This window comes from Primulina tabacum, chromosome 15 (genome assembly GCF_025594145.1).
Source record: "Primulina tabacum isolate GXHZ01 chromosome 15, ASM2559414v2, whole genome shotgun sequence".
In the NCBI taxonomy this organism is placed as follows: Eukaryota; Viridiplantae; Streptophyta; class Magnoliopsida; order Lamiales; family Gesneriaceae; genus Primulina; species Primulina tabacum.
Window position 1 is genome coordinate 34,659,637 of NC_134564.1, and position 18,414 is coordinate 34,678,050.

An 18,414-nucleotide genomic window follows, 5' to 3' on the forward strand; every position below is an offset into this window, starting at 1 on the left:
AATAAAATTTCGAAAATTTCCATTTCTTAAAGTTCCGGTTTTTGAATATTATGTCCACATATTCCAGTTACTGGAGTACTAACGTATGCTAATACAAGGAACAACGGTCGCCACATTTTAAATGCTAACGATGCCAACTGATGCAAAAAATTCCCGCTATTTGTTAGATTAAACTCTCACAAGGGATTGTCATGACCAGGACATAAGATTTACAAGAAACTGAACCTGTCAAAATGGACTCTGGTAACCGTTCTTTTACCTAAAGACATAGCAAAACCAGGAATCAGGAAGTAAGGTACATAGCCAGCACAGGCAGAACACAGAAATCTTGAACAAACATCTGAGATGCACTTACAATATTTTTTTACCAATGGAAAGTTCAGAAAACGTAGCTCTTCCTGGTATAGATGGTTGGCAAGTGAGTAAGCATATACACCAACCATTTTAGATTAATAACGATATGAATCCCCATATTTGCTCCTGAGATGAAAAGGATCATACTTTGTACGTTCATAGGTGGTTGCATTGATTTCACCAGGTTTCGACTCCAACACAGGTGCTCCAAAATTCGTCTCTACGCCTTTCTCTCGCACACGATGCTTTATCTTTTCTTTCTGGCTCTTAGGCCTGACTTGTCCAAACTGTGGAACCTCACTTGACCCATAAAACTCAGCATATTCTTGTCTTCTTGAAGATCTGTGCTTGCTTGATGAATTTGGATCTTTTAAGCTTGTGGAGCGAATTTTAGGAGGCTTTGCGTCTGAAAATCTTTCGCTAGGCATTGGAGCATGAGTCTGCCTGGTTTCAGAAAGGGGAGTTGGAGTTCTCTGTTTCCGAGCTAAAGATGGCTCAGCCTCATCCTCGGGCATGATAAGAGTGTCTTTCAGTGGAGTAAGGTTTCTTATGGAACTATTACGTTTCAAGCCCAAAGGATTGAATTGAACAAAAATGCCACCCAATGATTCCAGGGCAAGTTTGAATAGGTCCCATATTAACTGTCCAAAAGACGGCCATCCAGCTTCTTGTTCACCCTTCACAGGCACAGCAACAGGAGTTGGCAACTCCTTGCTTGCCGATTGCTCTTCAAGTGTGGTTCCACTAGTCCCTCGCTGCATTTATATGTAATGACAGATTCAGATGCAAAAAAATACCAACTTATATACCTCTATTGGAGAGAAAACTCATGTTAGACGTATAAATTCATGTCCTCGGAGATGTAAAACTCGATCACTAAGACAGCTATCAAGCGGACTTCAAAATTATTATCTTGAAAATATATAGTGATGGACATCAAATCTTCGACAAACCATAATTCATAAGAATAGTTATAGAACCAATGCTCCGTGGAGTCATTGATTTATCCTAAGAAAGATTAATGCTTCATTAGGTAGAGGAATAGAAGGGGCTAAAACCATCACAACTTTGAGAAGATTAACAAGAACATGTAAGAAGCCGTTTCTTTTCCCATTCTAATTAGTAATTACCAAGTATAAGTGGAAAGCAAAGAGAGAATTAAAAAATGTACCATCCTGGAGAAAATTGAGGAGCCAAATCCTCGTTGAAGCATACATGAAGTGTACCCAACTAGGATAGCACCAACAACCATCAAAAGATCTGCATCAAATATTTATTATCTTGATCTTATGTGCACAATTTACAAAAAAGCATACCCAGAAACAACTTACTTGACGATAATAAGTACAACTTGAAGAAATATGTTGGTATCATGATACATATACCTAGTTATTTGCAAGTATCTCAACAAGAAATATATTGTGAGACTATAATTAATTTTCCTGGATCATTCCCCATTCTCGGCAGCAAAGTAACAACGCTGTTCATAATATGAACTTGTCCACTACTAGTATTATGACAGTGATTCAGCGGCATCCCCAGAACGAAAATTTGAATAACATTAAGTCGTGAAATTATATTTTCATATTTATAACATTAAAAATGAATCTATTGAAAATATTAAAAGATAGGGGGTTACTTCCCCTGCCCACCCCATTGGCTCTGCCAGTGCAGTAATTTTATCTCTTTTACTTTGAAAGAGGTAATAGAACAGACATCAAATAAAACTTTATGTAGAGAGAATATAAATATTGACCAAAAAAAAGCAAGAATGCTTGGCCTCGCAAATATTTGGAAGTAATCCACAAACCTGTAGTTGATACAGAGTTGTTCTCATAATAACAATCTTCCTTGTTCAGAGAGATTTGGCGAAGAGCAGCATTACCTCTGTCAATAACTAATAACGAACAACTAGGCCTCACATATATGACATCAAAGTCATTTGAGAATTTTGCATCTTCACTTGGCCCATCTCTGTATCCTGCAACATTTGATTTTCCTCCAGCAATAGTTGTCACACCTGTAGTAACAGTCCCACTTAGCTTTTCTTAAGGTCTATCAATTTTCTTTCAGAAGCAATCTTGTAATATAAAACTTCAACGACAATAATTGGTAAACATTCAACTCTAACAAACTCGGGAAACCTGCTTCTCCAATCTTTCTAACTGGCAAGATTTGACGTATCAGCAACATACACATTCCCTTTATCGTCAATCGTAACTCCTTTTGGATGATTGAAACGAGCATCACTTGGTTTTCCATCCACATGGCCAGTGTGACCCTGAAATGATCCCGCAACCAATCTTGCTCTGCTATCTGCATCAATTGAAAAATAGATTCATGAAACTAAAATAACAAGAATCACATGACAGAAACCGTTCAATATTTTTTTATGGTAAGGTAAAGATTTGGTTCAAGTACTATTCTCATTTTGCAACACATAGCTCTTGCTTCAGGCATGATCCTAACCGAGGACAATTCTATAATCGATGAAAGAGAATGAGAATAGCACGTGAAATAAACATTCAGAGTTCTATGCATCAAGAATCTGAAAAGAATTTTTTTATGACCAACATCAGTAGTACTTCCATAATGTCTACTTGATAGGGTGTTGATGCAGTCAACCTTGGAATGAGAAGGCAACCAAAAAATAATAAACTACCCTTCTCCTCATATGTACATCCACAACAACCGCAAAAGACAAAGAACCATCAGCTTCTGATAGATCAAACTTTATAATACAGAGAAGCTGTCTCGGTTACTTATCTAGGATAGGGTCCAAAGCTTTTTAAGTTTGCAATAGGGTAAAGAGAAGAGGTTCACTCACATTGGGATAGTGGTGGTGTAATCCGCATGATGTTGTTATTAACAGCATCAACAGCAAAGAGCTCTCCATCTTGTGAGACTCGGATGGAGTATGGCACAACCCCAAGCTTACTCCCTTCCACAACTGTCTCAACCAGATATCCATCTTCAAATTGAAGCACATTGGCATCTGCATAAAGACCAAAATAAACTGATAACATACGCATACAAGCATGACATTTGCCTTTTAATTAGCATTTATGATATCAAACTAGAGGAGTCCCTTTCAAACCATACAATAAATGGATAATTCTTTTATTAAAAATAATAATAATAATCTCGTGTATAAAAGCAACGATAGCCTATAGGCTTTCAAGCAGGATTGGTCTTCAGAATCCTTAGTTTATGCTTCATGTTCAAGCATACTTCCAAGTAACTATTAGAATTAGCTTTCGGAATCCCCAGTTTATGCTCCTCCACGTCCAAGCAAAGTTAGACATAGTTCTTGCTTAAGAAAATATATCAATCTGCGTTTTTCTTTTTTCTTTTTTAAAAATAAAGAAGTCCATATGCAACACAGACTAAAAATAGAACAATGACCCTAAATATTGTTTGTTTAACTATGAAAATAAGAAATTGGAAAAAAAAAAAAAAAAAACAAAACAGCGGCAACGTTGGTTTTACCTGATTTGTGTTGTGTTTTGGATGACGACTTGGTCCATTTCACAATAGAGGTCAAGTGCTTTATCAGTGGCCCTGAAATATTAGATAAAAACCAAATAAAATAATAATCAACCAATACACCACACCTATCAAAAACACGTTAAGATCCCACCAAAAATCACTAAAATCAAAAAGTTCAAACTTCTTTCATGCAAATTCAGTAAACAAACGATTCCCCGCTTAGAAGCGCAAACCAAAATCAGAGCTGAACAAAAAGAAATGTGGATCAAATCAGTACCCGAAGGAGCAGCACGAGCTTGAAATTGAATCACATATACAACAATGGAGGCTAAAGAAAAGCAATAAAGAAAGGCAGACCCCATAACTTCACCCAATTTAAAAGGTTTCAAACAAAAGTTAAAAGACCCAAAAAAGCCAAAAGCTTAGATTTTCTTAGTGGAAGTAAATTACAGACAACAGATTAGTTCTGCATTTAGCTTGAACCCATCGTGATTTGGGTGTTAGTTTGGAAAGTATAACACCTTACTAAGATGGAAACAGCTCTTTTTACAGTGCTTTTTCTCTCTTTTTCGAAAAATACAGCACAGAAGAAAAGTGCATCTTTCGGGGGGAACAGTACTAAATCTACTGTCAGCTCGTACTTGTGCTGATGAGATTAACAAACACGCACTTTCGGGTAAGCCCAGAGAAAAAAGTTGGCCCAATAAGAGACCTCAAAATTAGAATTCATCAATGAGCCCAACAAATTTCCATTTAAATCTTATTGATTTAATTTATTCACCCCGTTAGACTTTGGGGAAAAAGTCAAATTAAATCAAACGGGTAAATAATTTAAAATTCAATTTATCCCAATCTTTTTCTTGATATTTTAAATCCCACATGTAAAAATAGATATTCGAATTTGGATATAAAAGTTGTAGTTTTAAAAAAAATTAATAAGTTCAGTTTTTAAGTGTTTTTATTATTAAAAAAAAGTATAAGTTGTTTTGACGTTTTGATAAATTTTAAAAAATATTTTATTTTTATTTTAAATAAAAGTAGAAGTAAAACATACCAAATAATATATTATCATCTAAAAAATCATTTTTGTAGTATTTTTTAAAAAAAATTTGTAACTAAACATTTATTTAAAAAAACATGTATTTTTTAGCATTTTAAGATTGTTTGTGTATTTCGACATCTTAAACTTAAGATTGACTTACGGTTTTGGCTCGAACGTCATTTTTATATCTTTTTTCCCAAAAAACCGACATTGAACTATAAGTTCTTGGTCGTAGTTCCGGTTTTAATTATCGGAGATGGATATTTCGAAACGAATCGAAATGAACAGTTTTTGAATTATTTAATGTATCTGAGACCAGCTAACCGAACTTCCCACGGACACAGACACACACTCACATATATATAATACATGACAAATTTGACATAAAGTAAGAACATTTATTTAACAATATGTAATGTCCTTTTTTCCACGTTACATCATTTTTGAAATACATGTCAAATTTGACATAAAGTAAGAACATTTGTTCAACAATATGGAAAGACTTTTTTCCACGTTCCATCTAAAAATCAACCATTCTTGAACGAGGACCAGCATATTTATCTTTAAAAACATAAAAACTCATATGATACGATCTCATTCAATTTTGTGAAATTAGTATTCTATATGGATGGATCATGCATATAAAAAAATTATTTTTTATTATAAATATATGTAGATTTAACTCGTCTCATAAATAAAGATCAGTGATACCATCTCACAAGAAACATATTCTTTTAAAAATATCAAAAATTTTAGTAAAAGATCGTGCATTTATTTGTTTGTTTCTTTTTATGCACACGACAATGTGTGAGAGATCAAGATATCGACTTGTGAAGCATAAAAAAGAAAAAAATGACATCGTTATTTCTTTCGTGCCTTAATTAATTTGTTTTGTAAATTGAATCATCCGATGGAAAGGGGCTTAACATTAGTTTAATATAGGGTATCCTTTTACTATAGATAGAGGAACTAACTCGGGAATTATTTTTGTTTTGATTAGATGAATATATTCCAAAAAAACTTTATATAAAAAAAATACATCTTTTGTGAGATAATTCAACATATTTATATATGTGAGACGTATTAACTTGGTTTATTTATAAGATTAAAAAAATTAAAAGTTAAAATAATATTTTTCATGGTGGAGTCGGATATAAAATTTGTCTCAGATAATTGTATCTTGAGACGGCGTGATAGGAGTTTTTATGATTAAATTACGGCTAGTATACCGAGCACGTGTTTTCCTATTTTTCCCACGTACTGCATGTTTGTGTAAAGTAAATATATAATTTAGTAATTTCCTTTCGTTTTTTTTAATTAACTGATTTCTTTTTCTTTTTTTTTTTTACATTTTTTTGACGAAGTATATTTTGTCCTGGTTTTGTATATTTAATGTTTTTTTGTTTAGTTTGAAGGGTCATTAAATTTTGTGGTTTGTTGGATGCACATTTGGAACAAAATAGTTCGGAAACAGTCTAAATATCTCTTACATCATATTAGTAAGTACATATATTTAAAGCTATTGATTAATTATGTCGACCCAAATACAACAGAATAATTTCAAATCTGCATAAACCAAAATAATTATAACGAATGGAATTATATTCAATGCAATAAACTTAAGACAATTATTTAAAATCAATCAGTCCAATTATTATATGAGTAAATACTAAAATAGTTTGATTGCTATTCAATGAAATAATTATTTTCTAAATCAAAAAGTTTATAATAATTGAAGATTGAACTCTACAAATTAAGTCAAATCTCACAGTAAGTCAATAGACAGTCTCACATATTTTTATCCGTGAGATGAGTCAACTATGCTCACATTTACAATAATAAGTAACATTTTTAGTATAAAAAATAATATTTTTTTCATAGATAACTCAACTAGATATTTATATCACAAATTAATTAATGATATCGTCTCACGTAATTTTTTTTTTTTTTTATGTATTTCATACATAAATCGTTAGCTCCAGTACTCAAGCTCTACCGTACTTCCTTCCTTTCTTTTTCTTTGGAAAAGTGTATAGATCCATATTTTAAAATATATATAAGAAATCAATGACCAGATTTTCGAAGTCGTGACATACGATTTTGTGTAAACATCAGGAATAAAGCAGTTTTTTTAATTTTAAAATAGAATTTAGTAATTTTTTAAATTGAAATGATACGAGGATACCAAAAAATATACATATAAAAAATGTGATATATATAGTTGATTGATTAGATGGTATTTTGAGACTTTTGATAAAGCTTAATCACTATATCAAAATTAGTTGGTAAAAGAAATTTAGCTTTAATAAATAGTACATATATTTATCGTAGCTATTTGGCAAACGAATAGGTCTCTTGTGAGACGGTCTCACGAATCTTTATTTGTGAGTCGGATCAACCCTACCGATATTCACAATAAAAAGTAATATTTTTTCATGGATGACCCAAATAAGAGATCCGTCTCACAAAGTACGACCCGTGAGACCGTCTCACACAAGTTTTTGTCTTGGTACACACATTCCTCATATATATTTTATTAGATTTTTAAAAGTATTTTTTTAATAAAATAACAACTAGTTGGTAATTTAATTAAATAAAGAAACATATGTATGACCGCATATAAGGCCATCTTCAACCCATAAATCACCAAAATAGTGCAGTTTCTGCACCAAATATAACATTCATCTCCAACTCATTTACTTCAAATCTTACACTAAAAAATATATTTCTAAAATATTCTTTTTGTTTACTATTTATTTATAAATTTAACAATATAATTATAATTAATGTTAATATTAGTATTATAATTATAATTTTAATTCTATTAATAGTTAAATTTATTTATTTGATTCTTATATATATTAACTCTAATGTTTATAATATGAATTAATACAAATGCTTCATTATTAAAATAATGTAGATAATTTATTTTTAAAAATTAATATGAATCCAAATTCAAACATCTGAACAACTATATTCCTCTCACAAATGATCAATTAAAGCATTTCGTAGTGCATAGTGAGCATTTTTGTCTTTTATATTAATTAAAAAAATAAAAAAATAAAATCGAATTAGTTTTTAAATATTAATAATTAACATAAATAAATAAATATTTTAAAAATCAACAATTATATTTTTTAAAATTTTTAGGATTAAATGTTTAGTTATTAAAATAAATATTATACTATTATTTTAATATTTACAATTTTTAATACAAATATTTATAATAAAAATACATTAAAAATTTTTTAAAAAATGACCCCTGAGCCAAATTTGGCGCAGGGGAGAGGAGTTGCGCTATTTTGATGAAATAGCGCAGCCCATTGGAGCATTGAAAGCTACGCCAAAATGGCGCAGCGTTGGAGTTGCCCTAAGGTGAAATTTGAAAAGTAACGAATAATAAGAAAGTGAGAATGAAATATATAATTAATTGATGTGAAAAAATTGTTATATGACGAACTCTGTATTTATAATACTTAGTAAACTTTAGCAACCGATCACACCCGAAGTTTACGGTATATAGTAATATAATTATCAGTTTTAATTTTTTTTGTACTGATTATTAAAAATTAAATAAACAATCAATAATATAACTTAAAATAAGTATACGAGACAATTCTAAAACTAGATTCCAAACTGATTGATAATTTTGTCGCAACTCACGAGTTGTATTTTGTGAGACAAATCTCTTATTTGAATCATCCATGAAAAAATATTACTTTTTATGCTAAGAATATTACTTTTTATTGTGAATATCGGTAGGGTTGACCCGTCTCATAGATAAAGATTCGTGAGATTGTTTCACAGGATACCTATTCTAATATTGAATTTAGAGATAAAAATATTAACATACTGTTGATATAATCTTAACTTTTTTAATGGTAAAAAACAAAATAATAATCTTTTTAATAATATTTGAGATCATGCAAATTTTAATGATTTTTTTTTTTTTGGTGTGAATTTCGAACTGCCCTGGAATTTTCGATGAAATTTAAACAAAAAGTCAAAAGCTATGATTCATTTCAATAAATAAAAAAATAAAAAATTTGACCAAAATTTTGAAAATTTGAATGTAATCTCGAACAAGTTAAAGCGACAAATTGGATTAAAAATTAATGAGTCCAGGGAGACGACGCCAATTGCCACCCATAATTTGTGGGAGAGGTCTCGATTCCAAACTGCAGTGCAGATGATATAATTTACGTGTATTTAATTTGTAAAAAATAATTAAAATTATATAATTAAATCCTTTATTTAAATATACGTAAATGAGCTCTTCTTTCAAAAAATAAAATAATATGTATATACACACGCTACTATATTATAAAATACAAAAACTCATATAAGACAGCTTCACGAATCAATTTTATTATATTGACATCAAACGAGGGTCAATTTTGCTCTAACCTTATATTTGATAGTTAGATTTCATTCAATTTACTTGTTAGTAATATCAAAATTTTCACATATTTTTCCCCACTTTTTTTTTTTAAAAAAAACTGGCTTCATAATTCTAGCTATAACAAGTCTTATCTAAATAAAATATTTTAAATTATTTGTTTTGTACAAAAAATAAAAGCTAAATAAATTATTTAAAATTTAAATATATCATACATATATGCATACAAATATTTATATATTTAACACACACAATATGTGTAAGTTGACTTACTCGCGCATGATATTGACCGTAGTATAACATTTTTGTTATTTGAGATCTTTCGATTAATTATATTAGAAGAGACCAAAATATTTAATTCCATAATTATTTTTTTATTTTATTAAAAACCTCATCAAGTCAATCGATATTTCACATAGAAAAATCTAAACAAAATTTCAATTTGAAATCGAACAACTCTTCTAAAATTGAAACTAATTTTCGTGTTAATTGTTTAGCATTATTTGATCAAATCAAAAATAAAAAAATACATGCAACACATCTGCATCTTTTACTGATATTTATTAAAGACGACAATATCATACTAACTACTTTTGTAAATTGGTACGATTTTTTATCAAATTATATCTTAGTTCTGAATAAAATTATAATTGATCAATCGTTAATTTTTATAATTATGATGTTAAAAATTTTAGTCCAACTTTTTTTTTTTATTAAAAAAATTAAAACCGTACAAGCGCGACGCGTGATCAGGGATTCTAAGATATACGAGCCATTCTCAGGGATTGGAGTACAAACTAACAACACTTTCGCGATAATTTCCTATTAAATGCTTTAAACGGTTCACATGTAAGCCGTACACATGCAATTAATATCGTTGGGACATCATCCACCGTCCATTTCATCCATACGACTACAATGTCACACCCACGTCTTTCAGACAAAGCCACGGGAACTTACAAAATACCCCACACTTCCACAGTCGAATCTTTTGACAATCTCAAGGATACAATTGTCCAAATTATAATAATAATAGTAGCAAAGAATTAATCCGTGTTTTTCATTCCTCTGTCCCGCATTTTCTCTCGCCATTTTTTCTCTCTAAAGAACAAAAAAAATTGTTCTCTGATGCTTCTCAATCCTACAAAGGCCCTGGAGTAGAGTCCATGTCACTTTGCTGGAACCATTTACGAGCTAGCTGTTCCAGGAAATCCTAACCCTCTATATTGAAAGTTCCTTTATTTTTCTCTCTGCAAACCCATCGTTGAAGCTTCTTGATTTCTGAGAAATTTATGCCACAGCCAAGGTTGGTTCGCGTGCTTTCCTTTTTTATGCTCGAGTTCTGGGTTCTTTCTGATAAAACGCGAGGCATGTTTCCCTAAGGGGTGTGTGTCGTAAATTAGGAATGGTCGTTGTTCAGAAGCTTCCCATTAAGGCCTGTCTCTCGTGTATTTGTTTATTCCCCATTTCGTACCATTTCTTACATTTTTTTATTTATTTATACCCCTTCATTTAAACCATCTGTTTAAGAGTTTCATTTATTTATATATCAATCGAAACCAGTAAAGATCGGATTTTTTTGGTAGTCAGGCGGTCGGCGGTCTGGGTTCTTGTTTTCTTTCTGAGTGTTCAAACGAGTCTTCTCCTTTCTGCTAATTTACCTCTCTCTTTTTTCTTTGAAGGCTTTCTATTCGGCGTAAAGGCTTGAACTTTCTCTGCTCTGTTTGGACATTTACCAAAAACCCAGAATGCCACACGCTTGTGTATCTATAATCTGCGTATCTTTTTAGATTAAAATCTTGCTTAATGGATTTCTGCTCGTTGGTTTTAGGGGTTAGAAATCTGATAACAATTATGGAATGATGTTGGTGTTTTACTGTTTCTTGGGATTCACATTGCCGTGAATAAAAGCCTAAATCCGCTGTTTCTCTGCCTTTTTTGGGAGGTAACAGTATTTTCTGTTTTTTCCGAATGGGGTAATAGTAATTTTTGTGCTTTGTAATAAAATTGAATAATGTTTGCTGTGTAGCTGTAAATGCTTATCTTTAGACTCTGGTTTCTTACAATGGAATGGTGAATGGTGTGTTGTCCTATTGGGTCTGGAGTACGATGGGTTTTTATAACCTGTGGAGACCCCTGCAATTGCTATCTTGTGCCCCTTTCATTTTTCACGTGAGTGAGAAAGTCCACCGATATAAGTGAATATGATGTGGAACCATGAGTTGTCATTGTTGAAACATTTTCCGGAGACGAGTTTTTGTCCGTTGGATGATTTTATGTGGTTGGCACCATTTACAGTGTGTGTCTTTTTATGTATTTGGACCGTTGATGTGAATTGCAGGTCTTGATTAAAATCTTTATATAGGTAATCGATGGGGCCTGTTTTCTTGCAGTTGGATGGCTGACATAAGATAAATGTGGATCAAATTTTTTTGTGGGTCCTTTGGGATTGTATGCGCCTTACGATATATATATTTTTTTGTGTGTGTGGCCATCTAGTGTCTTTTCACTTGCCCTATGATTGCAGAATGCTTTATGATGTTGTGTATTGGGCCATGGGAATCCAATAAATAACGTGAAGTCTTGATTGTGCAATATCCATTATTGAGTACTCGAACCTATTTTTGCCCAATAATACCCTGTTTCCACCTTTGAACTTCCTCCGTTTGCCAATCATGCTTCCTCGTTATTGATATGATTGGCACCGGGGACCGACACCCCGTTTCTAAGTGGTGGCATGTTTAAATTAACTGGATTCATCATTTAACCGCTTTTCCCGCGACTTTCATGACCTAGCTCTGTTCGACACGTGTGCTTTACTCGTAATTGGTTCGTGTTGTTAAAGGGAAAATGCGACATTTTCGAGTCAGTTATATTATGTGTGTTAACTTTCGAGTCGTTATATCATGTGAATTAATTCCACTTGTCTCCTGATTCAGCACTTTGTTTTTCGATGTACCTGTGGGTGTTTTGAACCAGCGCCATTTGGCAGTTTTACTTTACTCATTGACTCCTTTGAGAAAGGTTAAGATACCTGTCTTTTGGTGTGCTCACCCTTCTTTGTTCACACGCACGTGTTCTGCATTGATTTTGTGATATGCCGTCTCACGGTAAATTGTGGAACATGTGTTCATAATTTTATAAGATGACGAGTAGGATTATTTTTGCAATTTGGGTTAATTATTTTTCGAAGATGAGAACAAATGCAAAGCAGTTGTTAGTGAATCCAATTGTGCATAGTTTTCTTGCATGGACTTATGAGCTTGGGGCGTGATAAGGGACTGCATTTGTCACTCCTCGGACATAATTTATCATGTGAAAGTAATGTAGGAACGATTCGACAATCGCTTGCGCTGTTTTTAATTCATTTAGCTAATATACAAGTTATTTGATTAGTTCATCACCTAGAGTGAAGCTTGTAAGGGACCTATTGGTGCTGAGTGGAGATTAAGATTTGTCTCAGATGTGGACTTCATTTCTTTTTTTGCGTAGTACATTGAATATTGGACAACCACCATTGCCTCTCAGTGATGTAATTAGTATGATCGGCCAGATATTTTATATGAATATATGCCTATATACGGTTAGCTCTAGTAGTCTCAAATAGAATGAAATAAAATTTCTACCAATTTAAGGAAACCCATTGTTCTTTTGTTATCATGTACGTATAATGCATAATATTGGTTAGCATGGGTTTGTGTTGCTCAAACTTTATCTGGTTTAATATATTATTTCAAATGATGGCTAACATACTTTTCACTAGCCCTTTATTCCTCTTGCCTCTTTTTTTATTTCACATCCATCTCACAAAGCTCTCTTCTTGCTGGGACATATTTATCTTTTTTAAAATTTAAAGCTAGGGTGTAGATCAGTTTGGTTGCAGTAGTTTCGGTTTCAGAAATTTAGAAATCGTCGGTTTTGGCTTGAGTAATTTAGAAAATTTCGGTTTTGATTTTGTTTTAAATCAGTTTTGATTCAGGTTCAGCTCGGTCTTTTGGCTTAAACCACAAAAATTGTATATGGTTCTGTTTTGATATTCAATGCACAGATTGGTATCTTCAAATTGCAAACCAAACTGAATTTTCTGGTTTCTCACGCGCACCCGTAATTTTAAAAAAATCATGCGATCGAGTGTCAAAGGTTCGATCATGTTTGACTGTTTATGCTTCTATCCATCTTTCATGAGGGGGAAGCCAAAAGAAATTCCATTTGCCTTTAATGGTCTTTGGTTGAGGAGTTAAAGTTTGTGGTTTCCACCTTTTATTTGAAAATGCTCATTATTCATAGTGATGTAGTCATCATTATATCGCACTTTTTGTTTGCTTTTGCAATCATTGCATCTACTGAATAGTTTAAAAGCTCTTGTATATTCGATAAAAAATTTGCCATTCTCTTCATTTTCTTGACTCAGATGGATTCAGTAAAACGTTCAGCGGTCACCCCTAGTAAGAGTCGTTTGGCACGCACTTTTGCCAAGGTTTTACACATTCGAGCTGTGGCAGGGATATCATCAGATGATGGAATTCATGAAAAGACGAAATCCTGTGAAAAGTTAAAGAAAAATCAAAAGAAGGACGCATCTGTTCCTTTATATAATGATGATGACGAGGAACGACAGAAAAGGAGGGTGGTTAAGGAAGCGTTTCTTGCAAAGCTTTTTGCCAGTTTATCTTCCTTTAAAGCTGCATATGCTCAGTTGCAATTTTCTCAGTTTCCATATGATGTTGAGGGGATTCAATCTGCAGATCAGATAATCGTACTGGAGCTAAAAAATCTGTCTGAACTGAAACAATCTTACTTGAAAAAACAGCTGGACGAAAGTTCTCTAGAGACCACTCTACTGTTGTCTGAAATTCAAGAGCAAAAGAGTGTTCTGAAAACATACGAGATTACAAGTAAGAAGTTGGACTCTCAACTTAAACTTAAAGACTCTGAAATCATTTTTCTGAAAGAGAAATTTGTGGAGGCGAATGGGGATAATAAATCAATCGAGAAGAGAATAAACTCAAGCGGGCAGTTCATTAAGCTTGAAAATAATGAGTTATCAAGCTTAAGGCCAAGCCATTTCATTGCTTATACTCGGCAAACTATAAAATCTGTAAGGGCCTTTGTGCGGTTGCTAGCTAGTGAAATGGAATCTGCAAACTGGGATTTGGATGCTGCAGCTTGCTCTATTGAACCGGGAGTTTCGTTTTGGAAAAAAAATCATATATGCTTTGCATTTGAATCTTTTGTATGCAGAGAAATGTTCGATTGCTTCAGTTTTCACGACTTCTCTACCCATCCTGAGTCCTCTTCCGAGCAGAAAAAGCGACCCAACATAAATTTCGACATATTTCGTGAGATGAAATCTATGAGACCAGCAGATTATTTAGCTTGGAAACCGAAATCAACTTTTGCTTCTTTTGCCCGTGCAAAATACCTGAAACTTATGCATGCGAAAATGGAAGCTTCTCTGTTTGGTGATTTGAAGATGAGAAATCTGGTGAGTTCCGGTGAAATCCCAGAGACACCATTCTTCTCCGCGTTCACTGAAATGGCAAAACGTGTTTGGCTCCTTCATTGCTTGGCTTTATCATTTGATCACGAGGTCTCTATTTATCAAGTGAAAAAGGAGAGTCGTTTTTCGGAAGTTTTAATGGAGAGCGTAAACGAGGAGGCTTTCTTCTTGTCAGACGGCACGCCTGAAACCGATCCGCGTGTGGGTTTCACTGTATTTCCAGGCTTCAAGATCGGAAAGACAGTCGTTCAATGCCACGTGTATCTCTGCTGATGTCGATGCCTAGTGAGATGCCATAAGATTCGATCATTGGCTCATAACATCAAAGCTTGCACTGGAGATCTTCGTGTTTATCACTATAGTTATTTTTTATTCATATCGAATGATTCCTCGAGAGTGATCGACATGGCTTGCCAGGCGTGAGAACCTTTTGTGAGCTTTTAGGATTATCAGGGGACGTGGGGAGATTCCTTGCACTTGTAGCTCTCGCAAGTTTTGCCAATGTATCTGGTTGGAAGTGGAAACTGTACATTCTAGTACTCTTGTCATTTTATACTTTTGTTTTTGGATTACTAAGCACATGATAGATTATTTCTTTTTCTAGCTTTAGCATGATTTCACTTGTTTTATTAGATAAAATTTTTGTTAAATATTTTATCATGTACCTTTATTTATTTAGAGACTTGAAATATTTTAAACAATTATTATCTCTTATGTTTGATTCACTCATCCGGTTTTATCTGGTGTACATCACTGAGGTGTAGTGACCACGGACTTTTGTCATAAAATTCTTTTTACCATATAATTAAAACAAATTAAATAATATATTTAATTGGTTCACTTATTCAAGATTTACGCATTGTTCACCGAAGCGTACAGGTCACGAATTTTTTGTTCTATTCTTGGTTTCATGCCTCAATTATTCTTCGTTTTAAACTCGAAACGAGGGAATGAGGGTTACATTGTACAAATCCCAAATCGAACGAAACTTGAGGCAGGTTCCCACGAGTTTTACGAACTACGATACAATAAATAGGTACATATTTTTCAAAATACAGCTTATGATAAATAAAAAGAAATAAAGCTCACGAGTTTCCAAAAATCTTAGCTAAAATCTCTGTCAAAATATTACATTGCATAAAAAATTTTAAGAGCTCTTATAAAAAAAGTAAAGTTATCATAAACCATACAACATCGCCAGACAAAATGGTTTTCCCAGGACTGAGCTGGTTTGGATATATTTCTAAATAAAATTTTCTTAATTATTTTATAACACACACACACACACACACACACATTTCATTTTCGATACACACAAAAATTTCATTTTCGATATTTATCTATTATGGAGTATTTATAACATTCACGTGTTCTCTATATATGTAACATGCAAAGATTGAGCACTACATAAAAAAACTTAGTTAATTAGGAAAAAAATAGCTTAAAAACGTTGGGAACGGAAAAAAAAGGAACTTTCAATACATTTTGGGAGATACATATTTTCACAAATTCTTCAAAATATTTATTGTTAATCGAGGATAACATGCGGACGCATTACAATTTTCCAATCGCCTGATTATTTTTGTTTAATTCTAGAGATTATTGATGCAAAAAATTTAAAAGAGAGGAAGAAAAGGGAACGTCATGCATGCGGAAAGGAATCAAGGCGATTCATGATCAAATAATTAATTATAAGTTCAACCCCAAATAGCATTTAATAAAAATCCAAATATATATATTGAACGAAACAACTCCAGCATTAATTAGTTAATACAAGACCGACCCAAAAATTGTAGAGTTTCCTCAAGAAACTAATGTAACTGATCACATATCTTATCTTGTATATATCGTAAATAAATATGCAAAACCATCAAGAAACGTGGTGCATGCTAAGCTTATTCAATGGCCAACTCCCGGACTAGGAACAGACTCCAAACTACGACGATCACCCTTCTCTTGATTCATGGAGATGTCTTCGCCGTTCGGGGAATCCATTGGTAGCAGTACTGGACTTTCCACAACGGATATTGTAACCTTAGAGACACCTTCCATGCTCAAAAGCTTCGTCCTAGCTCCCAAGCAATAATGAAACAAGCAAATCGAAACAAGAAAAGCCATAAGCCAACGAGTGCCGAATGGATCCATTTTTCCAAATAAAGAAATGATCAGAGTTTGAAAAATGGACAAAATAAAAAAATAAAAACAGTTGCAAGTACATATGAACAACTTAGTTGGAACAATTCTATTTATAGCTGTATAGGCACACGTTTGTTGGGCTGAGTCAATAGTGCTTTTGGAAACTTAATAAAATTAGCTCGTGTTGCCAATGTTCATTACTTGGGAAATAGACCTAGAAAACAAATTGAATTGGTATTTGATAAAATAAGCCGCCGGCCGTTGGTTCTCAAATGCTTCGCCACCAGAGAATTTTGGGGCACATTCAATTCACTTGGAACAATATTTAAAGAAATGCTAAAGGGAGGGTTCTTGATTATGGAGGAGAGGCCCCTCGGCGCATTTCGTCCACAGTACTAGCTCATTATAAGACCTTAACTTTTACGCTTTAAATTACCAAGTGGCACACATGTATGGTGACATTTCCCGAGCTGACGGTGTAATTTTTAGAATTTTCAAAATGCTTTATTTCTTTAGGTCTCTTTTTTTTTTTTCCACGAAAAATTAAATTCACGTAAAAAGATCTAAAAAACTTAATAAAATAAGAAAATTTTAAATTTCTTTTTTAATTTTTCAACTTCAATTTGAACTTTTTTAAGCATAGTCAGGAAATAGCTAGGAAATTACATGGATCGTTTCAAGAAATCTTCTCTTTCCACATATTCTGGCTTAGGATTATTTGTGACATGGACAATAATGTGGTCACGTCACTGACAAATTATAGTCTTGGCCTGAGTGGTATATACCGGCCGCCCGTTGTTCAAATTGAAAATAAGTAAATAACTAAAAAAATTGTTGCTATTCATTAATTTTTTTTCTTGTATGTTTTTTTATACTCGGAGATGGAGATTTCTAATGTAATCCAAGTTAAATTATCAAACAAATGAGAATTCAACTGAAGACTACATGGTTTTGGTGCTTCACAATTGTCACTAGACCGATGAATTTTTGACAATTTCCTTGTATGTTATATCAAAATTGTCGGCGTCTACCATTTTTACCTCCACAAAATTAAAAGACGCAGATGAAAGTCGCTCGACAAATTTTATCGTCTTATGCAAGCAAAAATAGAAGGAAAAAACAATAAATAGATATATTGTGATTGACTTTAATTTATTATGCATAAAAAAATGTAAGGATAATGACAAACAAACGAGACAAGATGTTAGGCAGATTCAAAATTCCAAAAGGGTGAGAAAGAATAGTCAATAAACCAATCGAATACAAAAATTATAAGCAATTTAATTAATCAAAGAGCCGCACTCCAAATTAAGATCTTCATAATACATGGTTGACATTCCCTAAAAATAGTAGAGAATATGTAGTTCCACGCCTAAAAATTTTTAAAAAATATGCATTTAAGAAGCTCGTCATCAATCCCAAAGTCAACTCAATATTTTTACATTATTCTAATGTCACGGTCGTAAATCTTGATGTCATTAGATTATGTTGGTC

General features: G+C 32.7%; 2 protein-coding genes across 4 annotated transcripts; one reads left to right on the top strand and one right to left on the bottom strand.

Annotated features, from left to right (window-relative positions):
- Positions 1–138: 138 nt before the first annotated feature.
- LOC142527342 (uncharacterized) lies at positions 139–4,452 on the bottom strand. Its single transcript, XM_075632114.1, is given in 8 exon segments — positions 139–1,109; positions 1,526–1,614; positions 2,165–2,374; positions 2,499–2,520; positions 2,522–2,670; positions 3,182–3,349; positions 3,844–3,915; positions 4,121–4,452. Coding segments are annotated over 8 exon segments (1,455 nt in total). The 5' UTR covers positions 4,206–4,452; the 3' UTR covers positions 139–449.
- Positions 4,453–10,335: 5,883 nt separating this feature from the next.
- LOC142526287 (protein GRAVITROPIC IN THE LIGHT 1-like) lies at positions 10,336–15,509 on the top strand. Of its 3 annotated transcripts, XM_075630576.1 has the most exons (3): positions 10,336–10,590; positions 11,116–11,229; positions 13,696–15,509. In XM_075630576.1, exon 3 carries the CDS (start codon positions 13,696–13,698, stop codon positions 15,055–15,057), a length of 1,362 nt encoding a protein of 453 aa, XP_075486691.1. In that variant the 5' UTR covers positions 10,336–10,590; positions 11,116–11,229; the 3' UTR covers positions 15,058–15,509. The 3 variants fall into 3 exon arrangements, with proteins under 3 accessions (XP_075486691.1, XP_075486690.1, XP_075486692.1); XM_075630575.1 differs by having other exon boundaries at positions 10,967–15,509; XM_075630577.1 differs by lacking the exon at positions 11,116–11,229.
- The last annotated feature ends 2,905 nt before the right edge of the window (positions 15,510–18,414 follow it).